Source organism: Oncorhynchus kisutch, unplaced genomic scaffold (assembly GCF_002021735.2).
Source record: "Oncorhynchus kisutch isolate 150728-3 unplaced genomic scaffold, Okis_V2 Okis01b-Okis20b_hom, whole genome shotgun sequence".
Classification (NCBI taxonomy): Eukaryota; Metazoa; Chordata; class Actinopteri; order Salmoniformes; family Salmonidae; genus Oncorhynchus; species Oncorhynchus kisutch.
The window spans coordinates 7,106,979-7,133,073 of record NW_022261978.1 but is presented as its reverse complement, the minus strand read 5'-3'; the positions used below and the strand labels follow the sequence as shown (position 1 = coordinate 7,133,073).

General features: G+C 48.7%; 1 protein-coding gene across 5 annotated transcripts; it reads right to left on the bottom strand.

Moving 5' to 3' along the window:
* Window positions 1–1,917: 1,917 nt before the first annotated feature.
* On the bottom strand, window positions 1,918–24,846 carry LOC109878003 (protein GPR108). 5 transcript variants are annotated; one of them, XM_031811455.1, is made up of 20 exons: window positions 24,480–24,637; window positions 24,234–24,337; window positions 20,484–20,594; window positions 20,344–20,394; window positions 18,321–18,406; window positions 18,138–18,217; window positions 14,335–14,819; window positions 14,100–14,162; window positions 13,784–13,885; window positions 13,566–13,699; window positions 10,227–10,302; window positions 9,978–10,051; window positions 8,666–8,783; window positions 5,494–5,646; window positions 5,264–5,430; window positions 5,023–5,066; window positions 4,769–4,818; window positions 3,915–3,998; window positions 3,659–3,780; window positions 1,918–3,547 (listed from the first exon to the last, which is right to left on the bottom strand). In XM_031811455.1, exons 2-20 carry the CDS (start codon window positions 24,318–24,320, stop codon window positions 3,460–3,462), a joined length of 2,175 nt encoding a protein of 724 aa, XP_031667315.1. In that variant the 5' UTR covers window positions 24,321–24,337; window positions 24,480–24,637; the 3' UTR covers window positions 1,918–3,459. The 5 variants fall into 5 exon arrangements, with proteins under 5 accessions (XP_031667315.1, XP_031667317.1, XP_031667319.1 ...); XM_031811457.1 differs by lacking the exon at window positions 24,480–24,637 and having other exon boundaries at window positions 14,335–14,699; window positions 14,742–14,819; window positions 24,234–24,473; XM_031811459.1 differs by lacking the exon at window positions 5,264–5,430 and having other exon boundaries at window positions 5,516–5,646; window positions 14,341–14,819; window positions 24,480–24,846.
* Between the last annotated feature and the right edge of the window lie 1,249 nt (window positions 24,847–26,095).

Below are 26,095 nucleotides of genomic sequence, written 5' to 3'. Positions count from 1 at the left end.
ACAGGGTGTGCAGGGTTTTGTGCCAGCCTAACGCACCTCAATCAACTTATCAAAAGAGCTTGATGATTGGACGATTGATGGAATCAGGTGTGCTGAGATGGAACCAGGATTAAAGAAAAGTGAAATAAACAATATCTTGATGTACATGTCAACATATGAATCCTCTCTATTGATGAGAAGAGAAGGGATATGGAGATGCAAATGATGATTGACTGGTCCACCGTTCACTATCCTGACCAGGGTTCAGATCACTTCCCCCACATAGATGCTGCTTTCACTGGGGGTGTCTCTGTTCTCTGGTCCAGGGGTCAGAACCTGTCAGGGCCACGGTGGGTGTCTCTGTTCTCTGCTCCAGGGGTCAGAACCTGTCAGGGCCACGGTGGGTGTCTGTTCTCTGGTCCAGGGGTCAGAACCTGTCAGGGCCACGGTGGGTGTCTCTGTTCTCTGCTCCAGGGGTCAGAACCTGTCAGGGCCACGGTGGGTGTCTCTGTTCTCTGCTCCAGGGGTCAGAACCTGTCAGGGCCACGGTGGGTGTCTGTTCTCTGGTCAGAACCTGTCAGGGCTACGGTGGGTCTCTGTTCTCTGGTCCAGTGGTCAGAACCTGTCAGGGCCACGGTGGGTGTCTCTGTTCTCTGGTCCAGGGGTCAGAACCTGTCAGGGCCACGGTGGGTGTCTGTTCTCTGCTCCAGGGGTCAGAACCTGTCAGGGCCACGGTGGGTGTCTGTTCTCTGGTCAGAACCTGTCAGGGCTACGGTAGGTCTCTGTCCTCTGGTCCAGGGGTCAGAACCTGTCAGGGCCACGGTGGGTCTCTGTTCTCTGGTCCAGGGGTCAGAACCTGTCAGGGCCACGGTGGGTGTCTGTTCTCTGCTCCAGGGGTCAGAACCTGTCAGGGCCACGGTGGGTGTCTCTGTTCTCTGGTCCAGGGGTCAGAACCTGTCAGAGCCACAGTGGGTGTCTCTGTTCTCTGGTCCAGGGGTCAGAACCTGTCAGGGCCACAGTGGGTGTCTCTGTTCTCTGCTCCAGGGGTCAGAACCTGTCAGGGCCACGGTGGGTGTCTCTGTTCTCTGGTCCAGGGGTCAGAACCTGTCAGGGCCACAGTGGGTGTCTCTGTTCTCTGGTCCAGGGGTCAGAACCTGTCAGGGCCACGGTGGGTGTCTGTTCTCTGCTCCAGGGGTCAGAACCTGTCAGGGCCACGGTGGGTGTCTCTGTTCTCTGGTCCAGGGGTCAGAACCTGTCAGAGCCACGGTGGGTGTCTCTGTTCTCTGGTCCAGGGGTCAGAACCTGTCAGGGCCACAGTGGGTGTCTGTTCTCTGGTCCAGGGGTCAGAACCTGTCAGGGCCACAGTGAGTGTCTGTTCTCTGGTCCAGAGGTCAGAACCTGTCAGGGCCACGGTGGGTGTCTCTGTTCTCTGGTCCAGGGGTCAGAACCTGTCAGAACCACGGTGGGTGTCTCTGTTCTCTGGTCCAGGGGTCAGAACCTGTCAGAACCACGGTGGGTGTCTCTGTTCTCTGGTCCAGGGGTCAGAACCTGTCTGTTCTCTGGCCCAGGGGTCAGAACCTGTCAGGGCCACGGTGGGTGTCTCTGTTCTCTGGTCCAGGGGTCAGAACCTTTCAGGGCCACGGTGGGTGTCTCTGTTCTCTGCTCCAGGGGTCAGAACCTGTCAGAACCACAGTGGGTGTCTCTGTTCTCTGCTCCAGGGGTCAGAACCTGTCAGGGCCACGGTGGGCGTCTGTTCTCTGGTCCAGGGGTCAGAACCTGTCAGAACCACGGTGGGTGTCTGTTCTCTGGTCCAGGGGTCAGAACCTGTCAGAACCACGGTGGGTGTCTGTTCTCTGCTCCAGGGGTCAGAACCTGTCAGAACCACAGTGGGTGCAACACAGACTCCACTAATAAAGTCTTTATTGATGACTAATTGGATCAGTTGAATCAGCTGTTCTTTATTGATAACTAGAATTTGACTTAACTATAATTAAATCAACGTTAAAAAAATGATTAGTTGAAACAGGTTTTACTGCAGGGCGGGAGCTAAAGCCTGCACCCATACCAGCTTCCACAGAGGAAGGTTGGATAACCCCTGTTGGACAGGCAGACGTGTCAACCTGCACCTCCCAATGGAAGAAACACACAACAGCCAAAACACACAGCAAAATACAGCCTGTTGTCCAACAGAACAGAAGTACCACTTAAATAAACAGAGGCTGTGTAGTGTAGTGCACTACACCAGGAACAGGGTTCCAAACCACACCCTGTGTAGTGTAGAGCACTACATCAGGAACAGGGTTCCAAACCACACCCTGTGTAGTGTAGAGCACTACACCAGGAACAGGGTTCCAAACCACACCCTGCGTAGTGCACTACACCAGGAACAGGGTTCCAAACCACACCCTGTGTAGTGCACTACACCAGGAACAGGGTTCCAAACCACACCCTGCGTAGTGCACTACACCAGGAACAGGGTTCCAAACCACACCCTGTGTAGTGCACTACACCAGGAACAGGGTTCCAAACCACACCCTGTGTAGTGCACTACACCAGGAACAGGGTTCCAAACCACACCCTGCGTAGTGCACTACACCAGGAACAGGGTTCCAAACCACACCCTGTGTAGTGCACTACATCAGGAACAGGGTTCCAAACCACACCCTGTGTAGTGCACTACATCAGGAACAGGGTTCCAAACCACACCCTGTGTAGTGCACTACAGCAGGAACAGGGTTCCAAACCACACCCTGTGTAGTGTAGAGCACTACATCAGGAACAGGGTTCCAAACCACACCCTGTGTAGTGTAGAGCACTACATCAGGAACAGGGTTCCAAACCACACCCTGTGTAGTGTAGAGCACTACATCAGGAACAGGGTTCCAAACCACACCCTGTGTAGTGTAGAGCACTACACCAGGAACAGGGTTCCAAACCACACCCTGTGTAGTGCACTACACCAGGAACAGGGTTCCAGCTGGGACACATTAAAACAGAACAGGATACTCTGGATATAAAATATACCGATCACACATCTGGAAAACAATCTTTGGAGTGTCGCTTCCTCCGTTCTCCAGAGAGAAGAAAAGGAGAGAGGGAAAGGGAGTGAGAGAGAGGTCATTAGAGGTCCATTCTACCCCAGACCAGACCGTTCTATTCGTCCATCGACGAGGGGGGGGGGGGGGTGGAAGAGTTCTCTCCCTGGAATGAACCATTATGACACCAGGCAGGGGTGCAGAGCCTCCAGAAAGTCTCCAGATAAACGAGAGAGAGAAGGTCCAACGACAACTAAAGTCTCATCGTTCGTCTTGTTGCATAGCGAGGCGGTGGTTGCTTTAGTAACAGCCACCCAGTTTCAGATCGAGCGGGAGTGTTTTAGGAGAGGGGTAAAGGGTGTGTCTTGGTCCATTTCAGTCCTCGTTTCTCTCCAACGCTGAGGGTTTTGGGTGTTTAGAACACCCCCCCTCTTCACAAACACTCTCACAAGGTAGACTCTTTCTGGCGCTCGCGACCATTAGATGTCTTCTTGACTTTAGAGATGCCCTCCAACATACCTGACTCCGTCACCCTGTAGAGAGAAGAGAGGGGGAGAGAGAGAGAGAGAGAGAGGGTGAGTCGAATACATTACATGTTTAAACATCCCAGGTGCGACCTCACAAAAGAACAACAAGTCTCTTACACTTCGTCCATCTCCACGTCCTCCTCATCCAGGGGCAGCTGGAGGTAGGGGTTGTTGGAAGCCGGCCGGAACTTATACCCCGTCAACACAAAGAAGATCAGAGTCGACACCTCCACTAGGAACTACAGGGAGGGACGGGGTAGAGAGGGAAAATAAAACAATTCAGACCATCTCTCTAAAAACAACGAAGAAATGGATATCATCGGTGTCAAATAGTTTCACTGTGTGACGTCATCAGAAGTGGACGGCGTCTCACCTCGTAACACCACTGCCACTGGAAAGGCACCGTCACCTTCAGCAGGATGGCGATGATCCTCGTGAAGTAGATATAACACACTATCTACAGATGGAGGGAGGGAGGGATGATGGAGGGAGGGAGGACGGAGAGAGAGGGAGGGAGGAGAGAGGAGAGGAGGGAGGGAGGAGAGAGGGAGGAGAGAGGGAGGAGAGAGGGAGGAGAGAGGGAGGAGAGAGGGAGGAGAGAGGGAGGAGAGAGGGAGGAGAGAGGGAGGAGAGAGGGAGGAGAGAGGGAGGAGAGAGGGAGGAGAGAGGGAGGAGAGAGGAGGAGGAGAGAGGGAGGAGAGAGGAGAGAGGAGAGAGGAGAGAGGAGGGAGGAGAGAGGAGAGAGGAGGGAGGAGAGAGGAGGGAGGACGGAGAGAGAGGGAGGAGAGAGAGGAGAGAGAGGAGAGAGAGGGGAGAGAGGTTTGGAGGGAGGGAGGGAGGTTTGGAGGGAGGTTTGGAGGGAGGTTTGGAGGGAGGGAGGTTTGGAGGGAGGTTTGGAGGGAGGTTTGGAGGGAGGGAGGGAGGTTTGGAGGGAGGGAGGGAGGGAGGGAGGGAGGGAGGGAGGGAGGGAGGGAGGGAGGGAGGGAGGGAGGGAGGGAGGGAGGGAGGGAGGGAGGGAGGGAGGGAGGGAGGGAGGGAGGGAGGGAGGGAGGGAGGGAGGGAGGGAGGGAGGGAGGGAGGGAGGGAGGGAGGGAGGGAGGGAGGGAGGGAGGGAGGAGAGAGAGATTACCCATCCTGACATCTTTCAGAACTTTCACAGAAACATAAGTTAAAATTCAAAATAACTGTGAGGAAGAGAGACAGACAGAGAGACAGATGTCTCCTCACCATGACGTAGTAATGTCTGAATAGTTTGAGTTTCTCCAGGTTCATGGCAGCTGAGGGAAACAAGGAGACAGACAGTATTACTACAGACAGCTACAGGGGAACTAACAGGGGAACACAGAGACAGGCAGTATTACTACAGACAGCTACAGGGGAACACAGCACCAACTACAAGGTTCAAACTACATGTTACTCAGCTATAGTTATTAACACTGCTAACTGTCCATGAAATGTTTCCCTCCCTGTAGATGGCTCACCTTTCCCATCAGTGCTGGAAGCCTCTTGTAGGTGACGAATAGACCTGCAAACACACACCACATTATCCTCTGATGGCCGTCAGGGAGGAAAGAGCCCCCTTCTCAAACCCAACAGTAATAAGTCAACCAGGTCAACCATGAGGTCAACCAGGAACAATCCTCCTAACAGTATACTGACCATACAACAAGGAAGAGGATGAGGTCAACCAGGAACAACACCTCCCCCTGACAGTATACTGACCATATAACAGGGAAGAGGATGAGGTCAACCAGGAACAATACCTCCTCCTGACAGTATACTGACCATATAACAGGGAAGAGGATGAGGTCAACCAGGAACAACACCTCCTCCTGACAGTATACTGACCATATAACAGGGAAGAGGATGAGGTCAACCAGGAACAACACCTCCCCCTGACAGTATACTGACCATATAACAGGGAAGAGGATGAGGTCAACCAGGAACAACACCTCCTCCTGACAGAATACTGACCATATAACAGGGAAGAGGATAGCTCCACAGCAGATGAGGTCAACCAGGAACAGAACCTCCTTCCACAGGGCGTACTCACTAGAGCCCTCCTCTGTAGACTCTATTATGATGTAGGCTACGTTGGCCAGAACCTGGGAGAGGGGGTGGGAAGAGAGAGTGAGTGAGTGTCAAACTGGTGGAAGTTTGCCAGAGATTAAGAAGAATACATCACTAAATCCATCTCTGTCAGATCATTGGTTAACGCGTTGACCGTCACTTCCGCACACCCCACCCCCAGGTGTACATGTAGAGGGATGATGAGATGTTCTTGTCTAAAGATTTTCTGCATCATGTTTCAAGTTGTGTGTGGACCCCATTAAAACTTCTTTGGGACTGGGGGGGGCACTATTGAGTAGCTTGGATAAAAAGATGGCTGGAGTAAACTGCCTGCTACTCAGGCCTAAAAACTAGAATATGCATATAATTAGTCGATTTGGATAGAAAACACTCTGAAGTTTCTAAAACTGTTTGAATGATGTCTGTGAGTATAACAGAACTCATATGGCAGGCAATAACCTGAGAAAAAAATCCAACCAGGAAGTGGGAAATCTGAGGTTTGTAGTTTTTTAAGTCATTGCCTATCGAATATACAGTTTCTATGGGGTCATATTGCACTTCCTAAGGCTTCCACTAGATGTCAACAGTCTTTAGAACCTTGTTTGAGGCTTCTACTACGAAGTGGGAGAGAATGAGAGCTCTTTCAATCAGGTGTCTGCCATGAGCTGATCACGCGCCCTCCTGTGAGAGCGACCTGCGTTCCATTGGATTTCTGTAGACAAAGGAATTTTCCGGTTGAAACATTATTGAAGATTTATGATAAAAACATCCTAAAGGTTGATTCTATACATCGTTAAGACATGTTTCTACGAACTGTAACAGAACTTTTTGACTTTGTCTGGACCTAGTGCTCGAGCTTCATGAATATGGTTTTGTGTACTAAAACGCACAAACAAAAAGGAGGTATTTGGAAATAAATTGATTTTATCGAACAAAACAAACATTTATTGTGGCACTGTGATTCCTGGGAGTGCATTCTGATGAAGATCAAAAGGTAAGTGAATATTTATAATGCTATTTCTGACTTCGGTTGACTCCACAACATGGAGGGTATCTGAATGGCTTGTTTGTGTGTCTGAGCGCTGTACTAGTTTAAAAAAAATCTGACACAGCGGTTGCATTAAGGAGAAGTGGATCTAAAATTCCATGCATAACACTTGTATCTTTAGCAATGTTTTTTATGAGTATTTCTGTAAATTGATGTGGCTCAAAATCACCGGATGTTTTGGAACCACTGAACATTACATTGGCGCGTTAACTCAAGATTTTTGGATATAAATATGAACTTTATCGAACAAAACATACATGTATTGTGTAACGAAGTCCTATGAGTGTCATCTGATGAAGATCAAAGGTTAATGATTCATTTTCTCTCTATTTCTGCATTTTGTGACTTCTCTCTTTGGCTGGAAAAATGGCTGTGTTTTTCTGTGTCTTGGTTCTGACCTAACATAATCATTTGGTGTGCTTTCGTCGTAGAGCTTTATTGAAATCGGACCCTGTGGCTGGATTTACAACAAGTTTGTCTTTAAAATGGTGTAAAATACTTGTATGTTTGAGGAATTGTAATTCTGGGATTTCTGTTGTTTTAAATTTGGCGCCCTGCTGTTGGCGAGGTGGGACGCTACCGTCCCAAATATCCCGGAGAGGTTAAGAGTAACTGCTGCCTTTACAGCAACTAATGGGGATCCTAATGATATACCCCCCCCCCCCTCCTCCCAGGTGTACCTGTAGAGGGATGACGATATCCCCCCCCCCCCCCAGGTGTACCTGTAGAGGGATGACGATATAACCCCCCCAGGTGTACCTGTAGAGGGATGACGATATAACCCCCCCAGGTGTACCTGTAGAGGGACGACGATATAACCCCCCCCAGGTGTACCTGTAGAGGGACGACGATATAACCCCCCCCAGGTGTACCTGTAGAGGGACGACGATATAACCCCCCCCAGGTGTACCTGTAGAGGGACGACGATATAACCCCCCCAGGTGTACCTGTAGAGGGACGACGATATAACCCCCCCCCAGGTGTACCTGTAGAGGGACGACGATATAACCCCCCCCCAGGTGTACCTGTAGAGGGACGACGATATAACCCCCCCCAGGTGTACCTGTAGAGGGACGACGATATAACCCCCCCCAGGTGTACCTGTAGAGGGATGACGATATAACCCCCCCCAGGTGTACCTGTAGAGGGACGACGATATAACCCCCCCCAGGTGTACCTGTAGAGGGACGACGATATAACCCCCCCCCAGGTGTACCTGTAGAGGGACGACGATATAACCCCCCCAGGTGTACCTGTAGAGGGACGACGATATAACCCCCCCAGGTGTACCTGTAGAGGGACGACGATATAACCCCCCCCCAGGTGTACCTGTAGAGGGACGACGATATAACCCCCCCCAGGTGTACCTGTAGAGGGACGACGATATAACCCCCCCCAGGTGTACCTGTAGAGGGACGACGATATAACCCCCCCCAGGTGTACCTGTAGAGGGATGACGATATAACCCCCCCAGGTGTACCTGTAGAGGGATGACGATATAACCCCCCCCAGGTGTACCTGTAGAGGGATGACGATATAACCCCCCCCAGGTGTACCTGTAGAGGGATGACGATATAACCCCCCCAGGTGTACCTGTAGAGGGATGACGATATAACCCCCCCGGTGTACCTGTAGAGGGATGACGATATAACCCCCCCCAGGTGTACCTGTAGAGGGATGACGATATAACCCCCCCCAGGTGTACCTGTAGAGGGATGACGATATAACCCCCCCCAGGTGTACCTGTAGAGGGATGACGATATAACCCCCCCCAGGTGTACCTGTAGAGGGATGACGATATAACCCCCCCCAGGTGTACCTGTAGAGGGACGACGATATAACCCCCCCAGGTGTACCTGTAGAGGGACGACGATATAACCCCCCCCAGGTGTACCTGTAGAGGGACGACGATATAACCCCCCCAGGTGTACCTGTAGAGGGACGACGATATAACCCCCCCAGGTGTACCTGTAGAGGGACGACGATATAACCCCCCCCAGGTGTACCTGTAGAGGGATGACGATCATGAAGATCTTCTTCTCCTTGTCTGACAGGATGTATTTAACGAAGGCCCAGCCAGTACCAATCAACGCCAGAGTGATGAACAGCAGAGCCCCCTTCAACCTGCACACACCACATTATCACACACCACACAACACATTATCACACAACACATTATCACACACCACACACACGTTATTATGCAACACAAACGTAACAGACACACGTATCAAACCGTCACACTGATCAGAAACACGCTGTACTCATTTCATATGTTAATACACTATTGTAGTCAATGCCACTCCGACATTGTTCGTCCTAATATTTATATATTTATAAATTCCAATCTTTTACTTTTAGATTTATGTGTATTGTTTGATATTACTGCACTGTTGAAGCTAGGAACACAAGCATTTCACTACACCCGCAATCACATCTGCTAAATATGTGCCCAATCACATCTGCTAACCACGTGACCAATCACATCTGCTAACCACGTGACCAATCACATCTGCTAACCACGTGACCAATCACATCTGCTAACCACGTGACCAATCACATCTGCTAACCACGTGACCAATCACATCTGCTAACCATGTGACCAATCACATCTGCTAACCATGTGACCAATCACATCTGCTAACCACGTGACCAATCACATCCGCTAACCACGTGACCAATCACATCCGCTAACCACGTGACCAATCACATCTGCTAACCATGTGACCAATCACATCTGCTAACCACGTGACCAATCACATCTGCTAACCACGTGTACGTGACCAATCACATCTGCTAACCACGTGTACGTGACCAATAACATCTGCTAACCCCGTGTACGTGACCAATAACATCTGCTAACCACGTGTACGTGACCAATAACATCTGCTAACCATGTGACCAATAACATCTGCTAACCACGTGTATGTGGCCATTAACATCTGCTAACCATGTGTACGTGACCAATAACATCTGCTAACCATGTGTATGTGGCCAATAACATCTGCTAACCACGTGTACGTGACCAATCACATCTGCTAACCAGTTGACCAATAACATCTGCTAACCACGTGTACGTGACAATCACATCTGCTAACCATGTGTACGTGACCAATAACATCTGCTAACCATGTGTATGTGGCCAATAACATCTGCTAACCATGTGTATGTGACCAATCACATCTGTTAAATATGTGTATGTGACCAATAAATGTGATATTATACATACACTATGACACACACCCATTTTATATAAACCACAGATGTAAACCCCCCCTCCAGAAATATCACCCAGGCTGAAATAGAAGTCAGACTAACAGGTGGGTGATGTAGTACATGACAGCCCATCCTTCTATGGGGTGTCCCTCCGTGTTGATGAAGTGGTAGTTGATCTGAGAGGAAGACCAACATGTTATAGGATATTCCATTGTACATCACAGGCAATTGTAATTTAGTGGGGTCAGTTAGGTGGAGGTCCGTGTGTGTGGGTTGCTCAGTGGGTTGCTCAGTGGGTGTGGAGGTCAGTATGTATGTGTGTGTGTCTACATGTGTGTCTGCTGTACTCACGCTGTGGAAGACCAGGGAGATGGACTTGGTGAAGGCCAGAGCTGCCATCAGCCAGTGGATCTTAAACACACTGTACCTACAGGAGAGGACATAGCAGAGAAAGAGAGAGCGAGAGGAGGGAGGAAGAGAGAGCGAGAGGAGGGAGGAAGAGAGAGCGAGAGGAGGGAGGAAGCGAGAGGAGGGAGGAAGAGAGAGCGAGAGGAGGGAGGAAGAGAGAGCGAGATAGAGAGAGAGAGAGGAGGATAGCAGAGGAAGAGAGAAGAGAGGATAAGAAGGGTTATAAACGGTTCACTGTGTGCGTTCCTATGTGTTCCGGTGCTTCATCAGTGTGTAGACCCAGAACAATGTCTGCCACAGGGCTTCCGGCTGATAAGATTAATGAATATCCCATCAAAATAAAACTGTAGCCGGTCAGATTGTCCAGGGCTGCCCATCATACACCCTGCAGCACCATACTCTTCTCTCACTGCCTTATGAGCTGCTGAGAGACAGACAGAGAGAGAGCATAGGCTACTGTTGATTGTGAAGATAAGAGACCTCTTTCATTGCAGTAAAATGATCAGTAGAGAGTAGGTCTATAGAGAACAGCCTACAAGAAGGGTAGAGAGTAGGTCTATAAAGAACAGCCTAGGAGAAGAGTAGAGAGTAGGTCTATAAAGAACAGCCTAGGAGAAGAGTAGAGAGTAGGTCTATAAAGAACAGCCTAGGAGAAGAGTAGAGAGTAGGTCTATAGAGAACAGCCTAGGAGAAGAGTAAGTCTATAGAGAACAGCCTAGGAGTAGAGTAGGTCTAGAGAACAGCCTAGGAGAAGAGTAGGTCTATAGAGAACAGCCTAGGAGAAGAGTAGGTCTATAGAGAACAGCCTAGGAGAAGAGTAGGTCTATAGAGAACAGCCTAGGAGTAGAGTAGGTCTAGAGAACAGCCTAGGAGTAGAGTAGGTCTAGAGAACAGCCTAGGAGAAGAGTAGGTCTATAGAGAACAGCCTAGGAGTAGAGTAGGTCTAGAGAACAGCCTAGTAGAAGAGTAGGTCTATAGAGAACAGCCTAGGAGTAGAGTAGGTCTAGAGAACAGCCTAGGAGTAGAGTAGGTCTAGAGAACAGCCTAGGAGTAGAGTAGGTCTAGAGAACAGCCTAGGAGTAGAGTAGGTCTAGAGAACAGCCTAGGAGTAGAGTAGGTCTAGAGAACAGCCTAGGAGTAGAGTAGGTCTATAGAGAACAGCCTAGGAGAAGAGTAGGTCTATAGAGAACAGCCTAGGAGTAGAGTAGGTCTATAGAACAGCCTAGGAGTAGAGTAGGTCTATAGAGAACAGCCTAGGAGTAGAGTAGGTCTATAGAGAACAGCCTAGGAGAAGAGTAGGTCTATAGAGAACAGCCTAGGAGTAGAGTAGGTCTAGAGAACAGCCTAGGAGTAGAGTAGGTCTAGAGAACAGCCTAGGAGTAGAGTAGGTCTATAGAGAACAGCCTAGGAGAAGAGTAGGTCTAGAGAACAGCCTAGGAGAAGAGTAGGTCTAGAGAACAGCCTAGGAGTAGAGTAGGTCTAGAGAGAACAGCCTAGGAGTAGAGTAGGTCTAGAGAGAACAGCCTAGGAGAAGAGTAGGTCTATAGAGAACAGCCTAGGAGTAGAGTAGGTCTATAGAGAACAGCCTAGGAGTAGAGTAGGTCTATAGAGAACAGCCTAGGAGTAGAGTAGGTCTATAGAGAACAGCCTAGGAGTAGAGTAGGTCTATAGAGAACAGCCTAGGAGTAGAGTAGGTCTAGAGAACAGCCTAGGAGTAGAGTAGGTCTATAGAGAACAGCCTAGGAGAAGAGTAGGTCTATAGAGAACAACCTAGGAGTAGAGTAGGTCTAGAGAACAGCCTAGGAGTAGAGTAGGTCTAGAGAACAGCCTAGGAGTAGAGTAGGTCTAGAGAACAGCCTAGGAGTAGAGTAGGTCTAGAGAACAGCCTAGGAGTAGAGTAGGTCTAGAGAACAGCCCAGGAGTAGAGTAGGTCTAGAGAACAGCCTAGGAGTAGAGTAGGTCTATAGAGAACAGCCTAGGAGTAGAGTAGGTCTAGAGAACAGCCTAGGAGTAGAGTAGGTCTATAGAGAACAGCCTAGGAGTAGAGTAGGTCTATAGAGAACAGCCTAGGAGAAGAGTAGGTCTATAGAGAACAGCCTAGGAGTAGAGTAGGTCTAGAGAACAGCCTAGGAGGGTAATGACCTCCATGTGAATAAGTTTACTGTGCAACTCGCTATTCAGGTAGGATGTAATCTTTGAACTTAAAATGTATTTATTTGATTCCCATTTATAATAATTTGTTTTATAATTAGTGTTACTGTATATCATGGCTACTACGGTGGGCCTATTTATTATACATTTATTATTATTTAGGTTGTAAATAAATATCAGTAGCCTATTGCTCCCATTTGTTGAATACAGTAGGCACCAACTAGCCTTTCTTGGTAATTGTTGCAATGTAGCCTGTTCCAAACTTTTGTGAAGGTTCAAACCATTTTCGCAAGCGTTTTGTTTCATTCTGTTCTTTGGCCAACTTAAGTTGCAACTAATGGTGTGTTTTCCACAATATAATAATCCTGTTCGTATTTTCCATATAAAAACAACGGCTTGACTTTTGATATTACCCTGATAAAGTTTACCACTTTTGAAAAAGGTTTGTTGTGGCTACTAGCCTCCTATACTGGGGGCCCGCGACCTGAAGGCGGCGCGGGAGGCCTCTCGCGCTAAGAGTGGGGTCACAGCCACGGAGACCATTGTCCAGCACCCCTGGATCAAATGGGGTTAAGTGCCTTGCTCAAGGGCATAGCGACAGATTTTTAACGTTGTCGATTGCAGGATTCAAACAAGCAACCTTTCGGTAAGTGGTCAAAACGCTCTAACCTTGAAGCTACCTGCCGTTTAGCAGACACAGTAGCCTATCTGACAAGGATAAAGAAATGCATGTCGGTGTCATAGCATGCCACCGTGTGTGTGTGTACCTGTGCTTCAGCAGAGTGTGTGTGTGTACGTGTGTGTGTGTGTGTGTGTACCTGTGCTTCAGCAGTGTGTGTGTACGTGTGTGTGTGTGTGTGTGTACACCTGTGCTTCAGCAGTGTGTGTGTACACCTGTGCTTCAGCAGTGTGTGTGTACACCTGTGCTTCAGCAGTGTGTGTGTACACCTGTGCTTCAGCAGTGTGTGTGTACACCTGTGCTTCAGCAGTGTGTGTGTACACCTGTGCTTCAGCAGTGTGTGTGTACACCTGTGCTTCAGCAGTGTGTGTGTACACCTGTGCTTCAGCAGTGTGTGTGTACCTGTGCTTCAGCAGTGTGTGTGTACCTGTGCTTCAGCAGTGTGTGTGTACCTGTGCTTCAGCAGTGTGTAAACCCAGACCATGGCTATAATGAAGAAAACTCCAGCCATGAAGATGTAGAGACGAGGGAGAGGGATCTCTGCTGCTGACAGGTAACCTCCTGGGTTCTTCTCCGTCACCTCCACCTGGACACACACGCACACAAAAAACACAGTCAGAAAACACTAAGACATGAAAACACTAACAAGGTAATACAGAACACCACTCACGTTGAGAGTGTAGGGGCGGTTGTTGCCTGGCAGAATGTTCTCGCAGTAGTGGAAGTCGAGGTTGTATAGGCCCTCATCCAACTGGCCAATCACCATGTGGAACTGTGGAGAGGGAGGGGCCAAGGTCAGCTGTCACTCAAATAAAACACCCAGCAGTGTGAGAGTTGAACAATGTGTGGAAGACTAAAAGCTGTGGAACGGTTGGAGAATCATTTGACAGTGTCTGTAAAAAAAAGGTTGTTTTAAGGTTTTGCGGAAGATGTTTTGAAGGTATTTAAACGTTGTGTAAACGTTGTGTAAAGGTTAGTGGACTCACGCTGAAGCTGTAGGAGCCATTGATTTTCTGCACATCCAGAGTCAGCCTGTTGATCCGCCCCATCTGGCGAAACATAGTCAGAAGTTACACACACACACAAAGACACAGAGAGAGACACACACACACAGAGAGAGAGAGAAACACACACACAGAGAGAGCGACACACAAAGAGAGAGAAAGAGACACACACACACAAGCTTGGTAGATTTTTTAGTCTCCATTTTGTCCATGCCACCTTTACTTTTTCCTCTTTGGGTTCTGGCTTCTTTTCCTCCTTCGTCCCCTCTTTCAGCTCTGCATCTTTCTTCATTTCCTCCTTCGTCCCCTCCTCTTTCAGCTCTGCATCTTTCTCCTTTTCCTCCTTCGTCCCCTCTTTCAGCTCTGCATCTTTCTTCATTTCCTCCTTCGTCCCCTCCTCATTCAGCACTGCATCTTTCTTCATTTCCTCCTTCGTCCCCTCTTTCAGCTCTGCATCTTTCTTCATTTCCTCCTTCGTCCCCTCTTTCAGCTCTGCATCTTTCTTCATTTCCTCCTTCGTCCCCTCTTTCAGCTCTGCATCTTTCTTCATTTCCTCCTTCGTCCCCTCTTTCAGCTCTGCATCTTTCTTCTTTTCCTCCTTCGTCCCCTCTTTCAGCTCTGCATCTTTCTTCTTTTCCTCCACATTACTCTTCTGTACTGTCACTTTCAAGTCATTGACAGTTGCTCTTCTTCTCCTGGAACCTGAACACACAGCCAATCAGAAGACAGCACATAATGATGATGATAATGATGGATGCAACGTGAATAAACTCTAACCTTGATACTCTGTAGTCAGGTTATATATAAAGACAACCCTACTCTGTAGTCAGGTTATATATAAAGACAACCCTACTCTGTAGTCAGGTTATATATAAAGACAACCCTACTCTGTAGTCAGGTTATATATAGACAACCCTACTCTGTAGTCAGGTTATATATAGACAACCCTACTCTGTAGTCAGGTTATATATAGACAACCCTACTCTGTAGTCAGGTTATATATAGACAACCCTACTCTGTAGTCAGGTTATATATAGACAACCCTACTCTGTAGTCAGGTTATATATAGACAACCCTACTCTGTAGTCAGGTTATATAAAGACAACCCTACTCTGTAGTCAGGTTATATATAGACAACCCTACTCTGTAGTCAGGTTATATATAGACAACCCTACTCTGTAGTCAGGTTATATATAGACAACCCTACTCTGTAGTCAGGTTATATATAGACAACCCTACTCTGTAGTCAGGTTATATATAGACAACCCTACTCTGTAGTCAGGTTATATATAGACAACCCTACTCTGTAGTCAGGTTATATATAGACAACCCTACTCTGTAGTCATTATATATAAAGACAACCCTACTCTGTAGTGCTTTTTGGGCTGGGTTCTCCCTGTAGTTCAGGCCCCCCAGACAACCCTACTCTGTAGTGCTTTTTGGGCTGGGTTCTCCCTGTAGTTCAGGCCCCCCAGACAACCCTACTCTGTAGTGCTTTTTGGGCTGGGTTCTCCCTGTAGTTCAGGCCCCCCAGACAACCCTACTCTGTAGTGCTTTTTGGGCTGGGTTCTCCCTGTAGTTCAGGCCCCCCAGACAACCCTACTCTGTAGTGCTTTTTGGGCTGGGTTCTCCCTGTAGTTCAGGCCCCCCAGACAACCCTACTCTGTAGTGCTTTTTGGGCTGGGTTCTCCCTGTAGTTCAGGCCCCCCAGACAACCCTACTCTGTAGTGCTTTTTGGGCTGGGTTCTCCCTGTAGTTCAGGCCCCTCAGACACACGAACACATACGTCTTTCCTTCAATCATTATTTATGACAAGAATCAGTAGCTACTCAGCCTCATGGCAAAATGTGTAGAACAGCATGAAATTAACTCATGAATTCTTGAAAGTTGAGACTGAAAATGTGTGAAATCTTATAAAGGGAAAACATTTGCTTTGAGAATTTTCCTATTTCCTTTCAATATTATTCATTTCCATTTTGGTTCTTATTCCTGGAAATTCTCTTTTTTGGTGCAAAGGATCTCAATTTCAAATGCTCCCAATAAAATGTTTAAAATTTTTAAAAAAACGGGCAATAATGAATATTAACAGATAAAATATTGTATGTAGTTTCTTGCAATAGCCCTACAAAAAAATATCTTAAAACTGATTCCTAAACTCTGTCAGATTATTCTAAAATCGAAAAATGAGTCAGGAATACGCAGGGGCAGCTATACTATAGGGACCCTGTTTTTAATGACCTCAGTACATGCAGAGCAGCAAGACCACTCATGGTCTGTAAAGTTCATCATGTTCTGTACACTCAGTGTGTATATACAGTGCCTTGCGAAAGTATTCGGCCCCCTTGAACTTTGCGACCTTTTGCCACATTTCAGGCTTCAAACATAAAGATATAAAACTGTATTTTTTTGTGAAGAATCAACAACAAGTGGGACACAATCATCAAGTGGAACGACATTTATTGGATATTTCAAAAATATTTAACAAATCAAAAACGGAAAAATTGGGCGTGCAAAATTATTCAGCCCCTTTACTTTCAGTGCAGCAAACTCTCTCCAGAAGTTCAGTGAGGATCTTTGAATGATCCAATGTTGACCTAAATGACTAATGATAAATACAATCCACCTGTGTGTAATCAAGTCTCCGTATAAATGCACCTGCACTGTGATAGTCTCAGAGGTCCGTTAAAAGCGCAGAGAGCATCATGAAGAACAAGGAACACACCAGGCAGGTCCGAGATACTGTTGTGAAGAAGTTTAAAGCCGGATTTGGATACAAAAAGATTTCCCAAGCTTTAAACATCCCAAGGAGCACTGTGCAAGCGATAATATTTAAATGGAAGGAGTATCAGACCACTGCAAATCTACCAAGACCTGGTCGTCCCTCTAAACTTTCAGCTCATACAAGGAGAAGACTGATCAGAGATGCAGCCAAGAGGCCCATGTTCACTCTGGATGAACTGCAGAGATCTACAGCTGAGGTGGGAGACTCTGTCCATAGGACAACAATCAGTCGTATATTGCACAAATCTGGCCTTTACGGAAGAGTGGCAAGAAGAAAGCCATTTCTTAAAGATATCCATAAAAAGTGCCGTTAAAGTTTGCCACAAGCCACCTGGGAGACACACCAAACATGTGGAAGAAGGTGCTCTGGTCAGATGAAACCAAAATTAAACTTTTTGGCAACAATGCAAAACGTTATGTTTGGCGTAAAAGCAACACAGCTCATCACCCGGAACATACCATCCCCACTGTCAAACATGGTGGTGGCAGCATCATGGTTTGGGCCTGCTTTTCTTCAGCAGGGACAGGGAAGATGGTTAAAATTGATGGGAAGATGGATGGAGCCAAATACAGGACCATTCTGGAAGAAAACCTGATGGAGTCTGCAAAAGACCTGAGACTGGGACGGAGATTTGTCTTCCAACAAGACAATGATCCAAAACATAAAGCAAAATCTACAATGGAATGGTTCAAAAATAAACATATCCAGGTGTTAGAATGGCCAAGTCAAAGTCCAGACCTGAATCCAATCGAGAATCTGTGGAAAGAACTGAAAACTGCTGTTCACAAATGCTCTCCATCCAACCTCACTGAGCTCGAGCTGTTTTGCAAGGAGGAATGGGAAAAAATGTCAGTCTCTCGATGTGCAAAACTGATAGAGACATACCCCAAGCGACTTACAGCTGTAATCGCAGCAAAAGGTGGCGCTACAAAGTATTAACTCAAGGGGGCCGAATACTTTCGCAAGGCACTGTGTATATATATATATATATATATTTCAAATGAATATTCAGACAAATATTTGTGGGGGAAAAAGTTGACATTGTCCCATCTTTCAAGAAACTCTGAGCTCTAAAACAGCAAAATGTTTATCTCAGCCTCATGGCAAAATGTGTAAAATAGCCATGAGACTATAGCATATAAAACGACAGTTCTTTCTGCACCATGGCAACAACCCCCCCTCCCGGGGGACTGCACTACGCCACTGCGTTGTATTGAAGGGAGGTAAATACTGCTGACCTGAGTCTTTAGTGAGTGTCTTGTCTGTCTTCAGCTGGGTCAAGATGCTGTCCTGGTCTCCATAAGACCTCACATTGACTCTACAGAAGAGAGGAGGACACAAACAGTTTGTTTTTGACACACATACATGTATTCACTAGACACAAAAACACAGCTAATTTGAGCTCTCTCAGACAACCGTACCTGAGGTTGTTGGTGTCAATGAGGAAGAGGAAGAAGGGCTCAACACCGCTGTGTCTGATGAGCGGACACACCGCCGTCTCCTCCGCCTGGAGAACAAACAATACAACATTACTACACAACCTTGTACAACCTTACCACAACCTTAGAGAAACATGACATTAGGCCTATATGAACCCTACCCTGAAAGAACATCTCAAGAACAGCAGACCCTTTTCCTTTCTTCCTGAGCCAATCAAAATTTGCCTAGACCTATCGTCAAGTTGCTAGGTAACATGACTGAACAACATTGTTTGTTATCAAAACAATAACAAGCGACCCGGGGAAAGGTTTAAAACGCCCAGTGACACGGTTTGCGAAATTTTTATCAAATGTGAGCAAAAGTCACACAGGAAGAAATACGGTAGGTCCAGTAATAGAAGTCATTTAGTCATTTAGGCATTTAGTCCTTTTCTGAACCGTTTCATCCAGAGAAGCAGTTTTCTTTGCTGTAAAACTGCTTGAATGTCGCAAAGCTGTTTTCTCTCTGGTATTGCTGCTCGACAGCAAACGTGCAAAGCCTATCAGACTGGCGTGGCCTGTTGTGCTCTTGGTTATACCAGGGATTAAATGATAACCAACTTTGCTCACTCTGCTCCAATGTATCAAATGTATCAAGTGTAAGAGCAGAAGACTGATCAGGGTCTGCATCCCTCACTCGCCATCACGGCTACAAACTGATGGAGGAATAGATGAGCAGGAAGAGCTGACGGAAAGGAGCAGGTGAGTGAGGTCAGGTACGGGATGAGACCGGCGGATTACAGCACACGTGATATGAAAGTGAAGTGGACATTGTTGGACCGGCGCATATAAGAGACTATAAGAGATATAAGAGACATTACCTCGCGCTGCTCCTCCCCCTCGTGCATTACCTCGCGCTGCTCCTCCCCCTCGTGCATTACCTCACGCTGCTCCTCCCCCCCGTGCATTACCTCGCGCTGCTCCTCCCCCTCGTGCATTACCTCGCGCTGCTCCTCCCCCCCGTGCATTACCTCGCGCTGCTCCTCCCCCCCGTGCATTACCTCGCGCTGCTCCTCCCCCCCGTGCATTACCTCGCGCTTCACTTCACCGTTCACTGAACCTTCTCCCAGCCAGGACAATGGCAACAATAGAGACCAAACAAGATATACACAAAGAAAAGGTCTTACTTCATAATTATCAGCTAGCTATATGTGAATCGTAATAATGTAGTTAAACAGATAGTTTAACAGGCAAAAATGACCTAAGACTAATGTTAAGTAAGTTAGATTCAAGTCTTTGTGGCTAGCTAGCTAACAGTAGCTAGCTAACAGTAGTAGCTAGCTAGCTAACAGTAGTAGCTAGCTAGCTAACAGTAGTAGCTAGCTAGCTAACAGTAGTAGCTAGCTAGCTAACAGTAGTAGCTACTAATGTTAGCCCTATTGAATAACTATGGGCTTGCGATCTACGCTCACTACAGTGGGTCGGCAAGGTCAACTTGCCTACCTGGTTAAATAAAGGTAAAAAAAAAAAAAAACATGCGAAAATGAACACATGTATTTATTAAACGTATCAAGATCAAATATTGTATTCAGGGAACATATGAGATGTGAATAGGCAACATTTGCTTCAGATCAAATCATTTTTATCCTTTTTTTTCTTGGGTTATTTCATATTTCTGTTCATTCTTTCCATCGACGCGTGATATTTTGATATGTCAAAATACGAACAAAAATATGGAACAAATGGAATACACATCGGAGAAGTGCCCTTCACGCTCTGTTTCACTTGGATTTGGACTCATGTTTCGACCCTCCAGTGCTCGAAGCGCAGTAGATTGCATTTTGAGAAACACCAAATGTCTCACATAGTAGTCTATATCTCACCTTATCTACTTGATAGTGAAACCAATACCATGGTATTGTTGAACAGTCGATTTTGATTGGCTGGCAGGTCGTTCTAGAGAGTGCATTCATTTCAGATAATGGAAGAGTTGCACAAGTGATTTGGTTTGATGAGATCTACTCACTGTGTAGGACAGCATGCCATTAACACGAGACTTGTAGAGACTGAATCCCACCTATATGGAGAGAGAAAACAATGATACAATTCACTAACTGGAGACAATATAGCCAGAGATGAAGCTGCACACACATCAGTTGTTCTTACAGGGTGCTTGCTGTTGTCCTCGGGCAGTCTCAGGGAGAGAACGTTGACGTCCAGGGTTCCGTTGGCAAAGAAACCAAAGGTGTTGAGATGAACCACAAATCTAGAGTCATTCTGAAAGAGAGAGAGAGAGGTGGAGGGGAGGGAGAGAGAGAGAGAGGTGGAGGGGAGGGAGAGAGAGAGAGAGGTGGAGGGGAGGGAGAGAGAGAGAGAGGTGGAGGGGAGGGAGAGAGAGAGAGAGGTGGAGGGGAGGGAGAGAGAGAGAGGTGGAGGGGAGGAGAGAGAGAGAGGTGGAGGGGAGGGAGAGAGAGAGAGAGGTGGAGGGGAGGGAGAGAGAGGAGAGAGGTGGAGGGGAGGAGAGAGAGAGAGAGGTGGAGGGGAGGGAGAGAGAGAGAGGTGGAGGGGAGGGAGAGAGAGGGTGGAGGGACGGGAGGAGGAGAGAGAGGTGGAGGGGAGGGAGAGAGAGGTGGAGGGGAGGGAGAGAGAGGTGGAGGGGAGGGAGAGAGAGGTGGAGGGGAGGGAGAGAGAGGTGGAGGGGAGGGAAGAAGAGGTGGAGGGAGGGAGAGAGAGGTGGAGGGGAGGGGAGAGAGAGGTGGAGGGAGGGAGAGAGGAGGTGGAGGAAAGAGGGGAGGGAGGTGGAGGAAGAGAGGGAGGTGGAGGGAGAGAGAGAGAGGTGGAGGGGAGGAAGAGAGGGAGGTGGAGGGAGAGAGAGAGGTGGAGGGGAGGGAGAGAGAGAGAGGTGGAGGGGAGGGAGAGAGAGAGAGGTGGAGGGGAGGGGAGGAGAAGAGAGAGGTGGAGGGGGAGGGAGAGAGAGAGAGGTGGAGGGGAGGGAGAGAGAGAGAGGTGGAGGGGAGGGAGAGAGAGAGAGGTGGAGGGGAGGGAAGAGAGAGAGAGGTGGAGGGGAGGGAGAGAGAGAGGAGGTGGAGGGGAGGGAGAGAGAGAGAGGTGGAGGGGAGGGAGAGAGAGAGAGGTGGAGGGGAGGGAGAGAGAGAGAGGTGGAGGGGAGGGAGAGAGAGAGAGGTGGAGGGGAGGGAGAGAGAGAGAGGTGGAGGGGAGGGAGAGAGAGAGAGGTGGAGGGGAGGGAGGAGAGAGAGAGGTGGAGGGGAGGGAGAGAGAGAGAGGTGGAGGGGGGAGGGAGAGAGAGAGAGGTGGAGGGGGAGGAGAGAGAGAGAGGTGGAGGGGAGGGAGAGAGAGAGAGGTGGAGGGGAGGGAGAGGAGAGGTGGAGGGGAGGGAGAGAGAGGTGGAGGGGAGAGAGAGGGTGGCGGGAGGGAGAGAGAGGTGGAGGGGAGGGAGAGAGAGGTGGAGGGGAGGGAAGAGAGAGGTGGAGGGGAGGGAGAGAGAGGTGGAGGGGCGGGAGAGAGAGTTGGAGGGGAGGGAGAGAGAGTTGGAGGGGAGGGAGAGAGAGGTGGGAGGGGAGCGAGAAAGAGAGGAGGTGGAGGGAGAGAGAGAGAGAGGAGGGAGAGAGAGAGGTGGAGGGGAGGAGAGATAGGTGGAGGGGGAGTGGAGAGAGGTGGAGGGGGGGAGAGAGAGGTGGAGGGGAGGGAGAGAGAGGTGGAGGAGAGGAAGAGAGAGGGAGGGTGGAGAGGAGGAGAGAGAGAGGAGGGGAGGGAGAGGAGGGAGAGAGAGAGGTGGAGGGGAGGGAGAGAGAGAGTGGAGGGGAGGGGAGAGAGAGAGAGGTGGAGGGGAGGGAGAGCGAGAGAGTGGAGAGAGAGGTGGAGGGGAGGGAGAGAGAGAGAGGTGGAGGGGAGGGAGAGAGAGAGAGGTGGAGGGGAGGAGAGAGAGAGAGGTGGAGGGGAGGGAGAGAGAGAGAGGTGGAGGGGAGGGAGAGAGAGAGAGGTGGAGGGGAGGGAGAGAGAGAGAGGTGGAGGGGAGGGAGAGAGAGGTGGAGGGAGGAGAGAGAGAGAGGTGGAGGGGGAGGGAGAGAGAGAGAGAGGTGGAGGGGAGGGAGAGAGAGAGAGAGGTGGAGGGGAGGGAGAGAGAGAGAGAGGTGGAGGGAGAGGAGAGAGAGAGGTGGAGGGGAGGAGAGAGAGGTGGAGGGGAGGGAGAGAGAGGTGGAGGGGAGGGAGAGAGAGGTGGAGGGAGGGAGAGAGAGGTGGAGGGGAGGGAGAGAGAGGTGGAGGGGAGGGGAGAGAGAGGTGGGGAGGGGAGGAGGGAGAGAGAGGTGGAGGGGAGGGGAGAGAGAGGTGGAGGGGGGGAGAGAGGAGAGAGAGGTGGAGGGGAGGGAGAGAGAGGTGGAGGGGAGGGAGGGAGAGAGAGGTGGAGGGGAGGGAGAGAGAGGTGGAGGGGAGGGAGAGAGAGGTGGAGGGGAGGGAGAGAGAGGTGGAGGGGAGGAAGAGAGGGAGGTGGGAGGGGAGGAAGAGAGGGAGGTGGAGGGAGGAAGAGAGTTGGGAGAAGAGAGGGAGGAAGAGAGTTGGGGGGAGGAGGAGGAAGAGAGTTGGGGAGGGAGGAAGAGAGTTGGGGGGAGGGAGGAAGAGAGTTGGGGGGGGAGGGAGAAGAGAGTTGGGGGGGGAGGGAGGAAGAGAGTTGGGGGGGGGAGGGAGGAAGAGAGGAAGAGAGGGGGGGGGGAGGGAGGAGAGTTGGGGGGGGAGGGAGGAAGAGAGTTGGGGGGGGGGAGGGAGGAAGAGAGTTGGGGGGGGAGGGAGGAAGAGAGTTGGGGGGGGAGGGAGGAAGAGAGTTGGGGGGGGGAGGGAGAAGAGAGTTGGGGGGGAGGAGGAAGGAGGAGTTGGGGGGGAGGGAGGAAGAGAGTTGGGGGGGGAGGGGAGGAAGAGAGTTGGGGGGAGGAGGAAGAGAGTTGGGGGGGAGGGAGGAAGAGAGTTGGGGGGGGGAGGGAGGAAGAGAGTTGGGAGGAAGAGAGTTGGGGGGGGAGGGAGGAAGAGAGTTGGGGGGGGAGGGAGGAAGAGAGTTGGGGGGGAGGGAGGAAGAGAGTTGGGGGGGGGGAGGAAGAGAGTTGGGGGGGGGGGAGGAAGAGAAGAGAGTTGGGGGGGGGGGGAGGAAGAGAGTTGGGGGGGGGAGGGAGAAGAGAGTTGGGGGGGGGGAGGGAGGAAGAGAGTTGGGGGGGGGGGAGGAGGAAGAGAGTTGGGGGGGGGGGAGGAAGAGAGTTGGGGGGGGGGGGGGGAGGAAGAGAGTTGGGGGGGGGGGGGGGGGAGGAAGAGAGTTGGGGGGAGGAGGAAGAGGGTGAGAGGTGGCATTTTTTATCCAAGTATGACAAATATCAATGTGAAAAATGTATCAATTTATTTTTTACCTTTATTTAACTAGGCATGTCAGTTAAGAACTATTTCTTATTTTCAGGGGCAGGATGACAGATTTGTACCTTGTCAGCTCGGAGATTCGAACCTTTCGTTTACTAGTCTAACCACTAGGCTACCCTGCCTCTCCATCACGAGAACATCTCAGCTGATGTAACGTTAGCCAGCTAACTAACCAACCATTTTCTAGTTGTTTAGCTGCAACGTTTCTTTGGCGGTCAAGTGTAAAAATCACAGACACATTAAAAGGTTGCCTAGTTAGCCAGCCAACTAAATAGCTGGCTAAGTTAAGTGATTAGTAGTAGCTAGCAAACAAGTTGCAGAAATCCCCTGACGTAGGTGCTAAACAAGTGCTACACGTTAGCCAGCTAGCTTAGCTATGGCTGAAAAGGGAAAACATTGCTACCACTATCCCAAGTTCGCATATTATTGGCTATAAGTACACATGACCTGAAAACACACAGTATATGAAGTAACGTTAAAGCAAGGTTGGTGTTATTTTACCTTTAGGGCGAGTTTGTGTCTTCTTGCTTCGCAAAAGACCAGCACGAGTACGAAAACCGCTAAACCAACGCCCCCATGTCGTCCCATGGTAGCTCACTAGACGGCTGGTAATATGTTACACAACTAGAGTATTACACCTATTCACTACAGAATAAATTATATTCCTTGATAACGAGTGAAAATAATCAATTTACCAAAACTATTTTGCTTCCCTAGTTCACACTTCCTGGTATCATAGCTACTTACACGTCACCAGAGTAACCGGTGCCCACTCTGCTGCGGTGCTCCCAGGCGGAGGGAGGGTGTAAGGACAACAGAAAACACCAGCTAAGGTTTTAAACAGTCTTCTCCAAAGACTGAATATAGTTTCCTGAGAAATAATTACTGTTGTAAATGTTTGTTCTCAATGCATCAGTCAGGTTTAGACTAAAATAAGTCAGTCCAATATGATGATGATGGTGACTGTACTTTGGGACCTGTGACCACAATAATCTCCTAATAACAGTTTTTCTTAATTCAATGAAATGAAGGATTTCATGAATGGATCAGATACATGTGTTTGTGTAGAGGTAGAAATATTAAAAGCTTAAAAAATATATGAAAATTCTGTCACGCCCTGGTCTTAGTATTTTGTGTTTTCTATATTTATTTGGTCAGGCCAGGGGCCTGTTGCACAAAAGTAGAATTAAGACATCCGGGATAAATGACTCAGCTGAGCTCAATGAAGACAAAACATGTGCGTCCAGGCTTAATTGGTTGCACAAAGACCAAGCCAGGATGAGCAGACACGGATTCATTAAGCCAGGTGAAACCAATCCTGGATAGGTGCGCGCTCACGGCTCACTCAAATAGACCCCACCACAGATCACAGATTAACTGATTTACCATGGCAACTAGAGCCGCGTACTTTTCCCCGTCGGAAGCACAAATCCTCATGGAGGCATACGAGGAGGTAAAAGATATAATTAAGAAGAAAGGCAACACCGCCACAGTGATAAAGCAAAGAGAAAAAGCGTGGCAAAGTATTGCAGACCGCCTGAATGCGTAAGTAGTGCACAATTACACACTCACCGCTCCGCTGAAACATCACAATTACAATTCAAATATTTAATTCACATCTCCAAAAATGCAGTTGTACTGTAATTATGAAACGGTTAATTTTTTTTATTGAAATGCACTGCAGATATGAGTGAAATTGTGTAAAGTAACTCCATCACACTGTATAAAGCTATGATAATTTTTTTGATATTTTTACTGAAAACAAGACAAAAATACCAAGTAATTTTTTGCAGTGTGACTCCATTAAATGTGTGTGTGTGTGTGTGTAGATTAAACATGAACGGGCCAAAACGGACATGGCAGCAGGTCAAAATCAAATACAAGAACATTCTGCAGAATGGTATGGTCCCTGACTAATATTTAACAAAGCACAAGCATATATTGTACCCAGAAGGTGCCTGCTCACACATTGTCTGTACTGTTTTAGCAGTGAAAAAGAATACCCACAGACAAGGCACGGGTGGTGGGTCACCAAAGGCTGACCTTACCCCAGCAGAGGACATGGCCTTGGAGCTAAATAAAGGCAGGCCCGTCTTAGAGGGGATCCCTGGGGGGAAAGAGACGAGCATAGGTTCCTCCCAAGATGCCACCCGCTTCATTCAAGGTATGTCCTTCCATCTCTACATGGGATACAACCACATTCATATTGAATCAATTTGGACTGTCTGACTTTGGTTTACCTATTGCCTTGCAGTGTCTGGCAGCACTGTGTTCCTGTTAGAGCCACCAGCACAAGCACCAGACGATGCTGATCCAGTGAGTACTCCATCAAAGGCATATTGTAGGCCTGGCATGTCTTGTCT

Coding starts and splice junctions, on each gene's coding strand:
- LOC109878003 (XM_031811455.1), bottom strand. CDS start 24,320: ATGGGACGACATGGGGGCGTTGGTTTAGCGGTTTTCGTACTCGTGCTG. Junction 13,886..14,099: donor ATGGCTCCTACAGCTTCAGC/GTGAGTCCACTA, acceptor CCCTCTCCACAG/TTCCACATGGTGATTGGCCA. Junction 3,548..3,658: donor GACGTGGAGATGGACGAAGT/GTAAGAGACTTG, acceptor TTCTCTCTACAG/GGTGACGGAGTCAGGTATGT.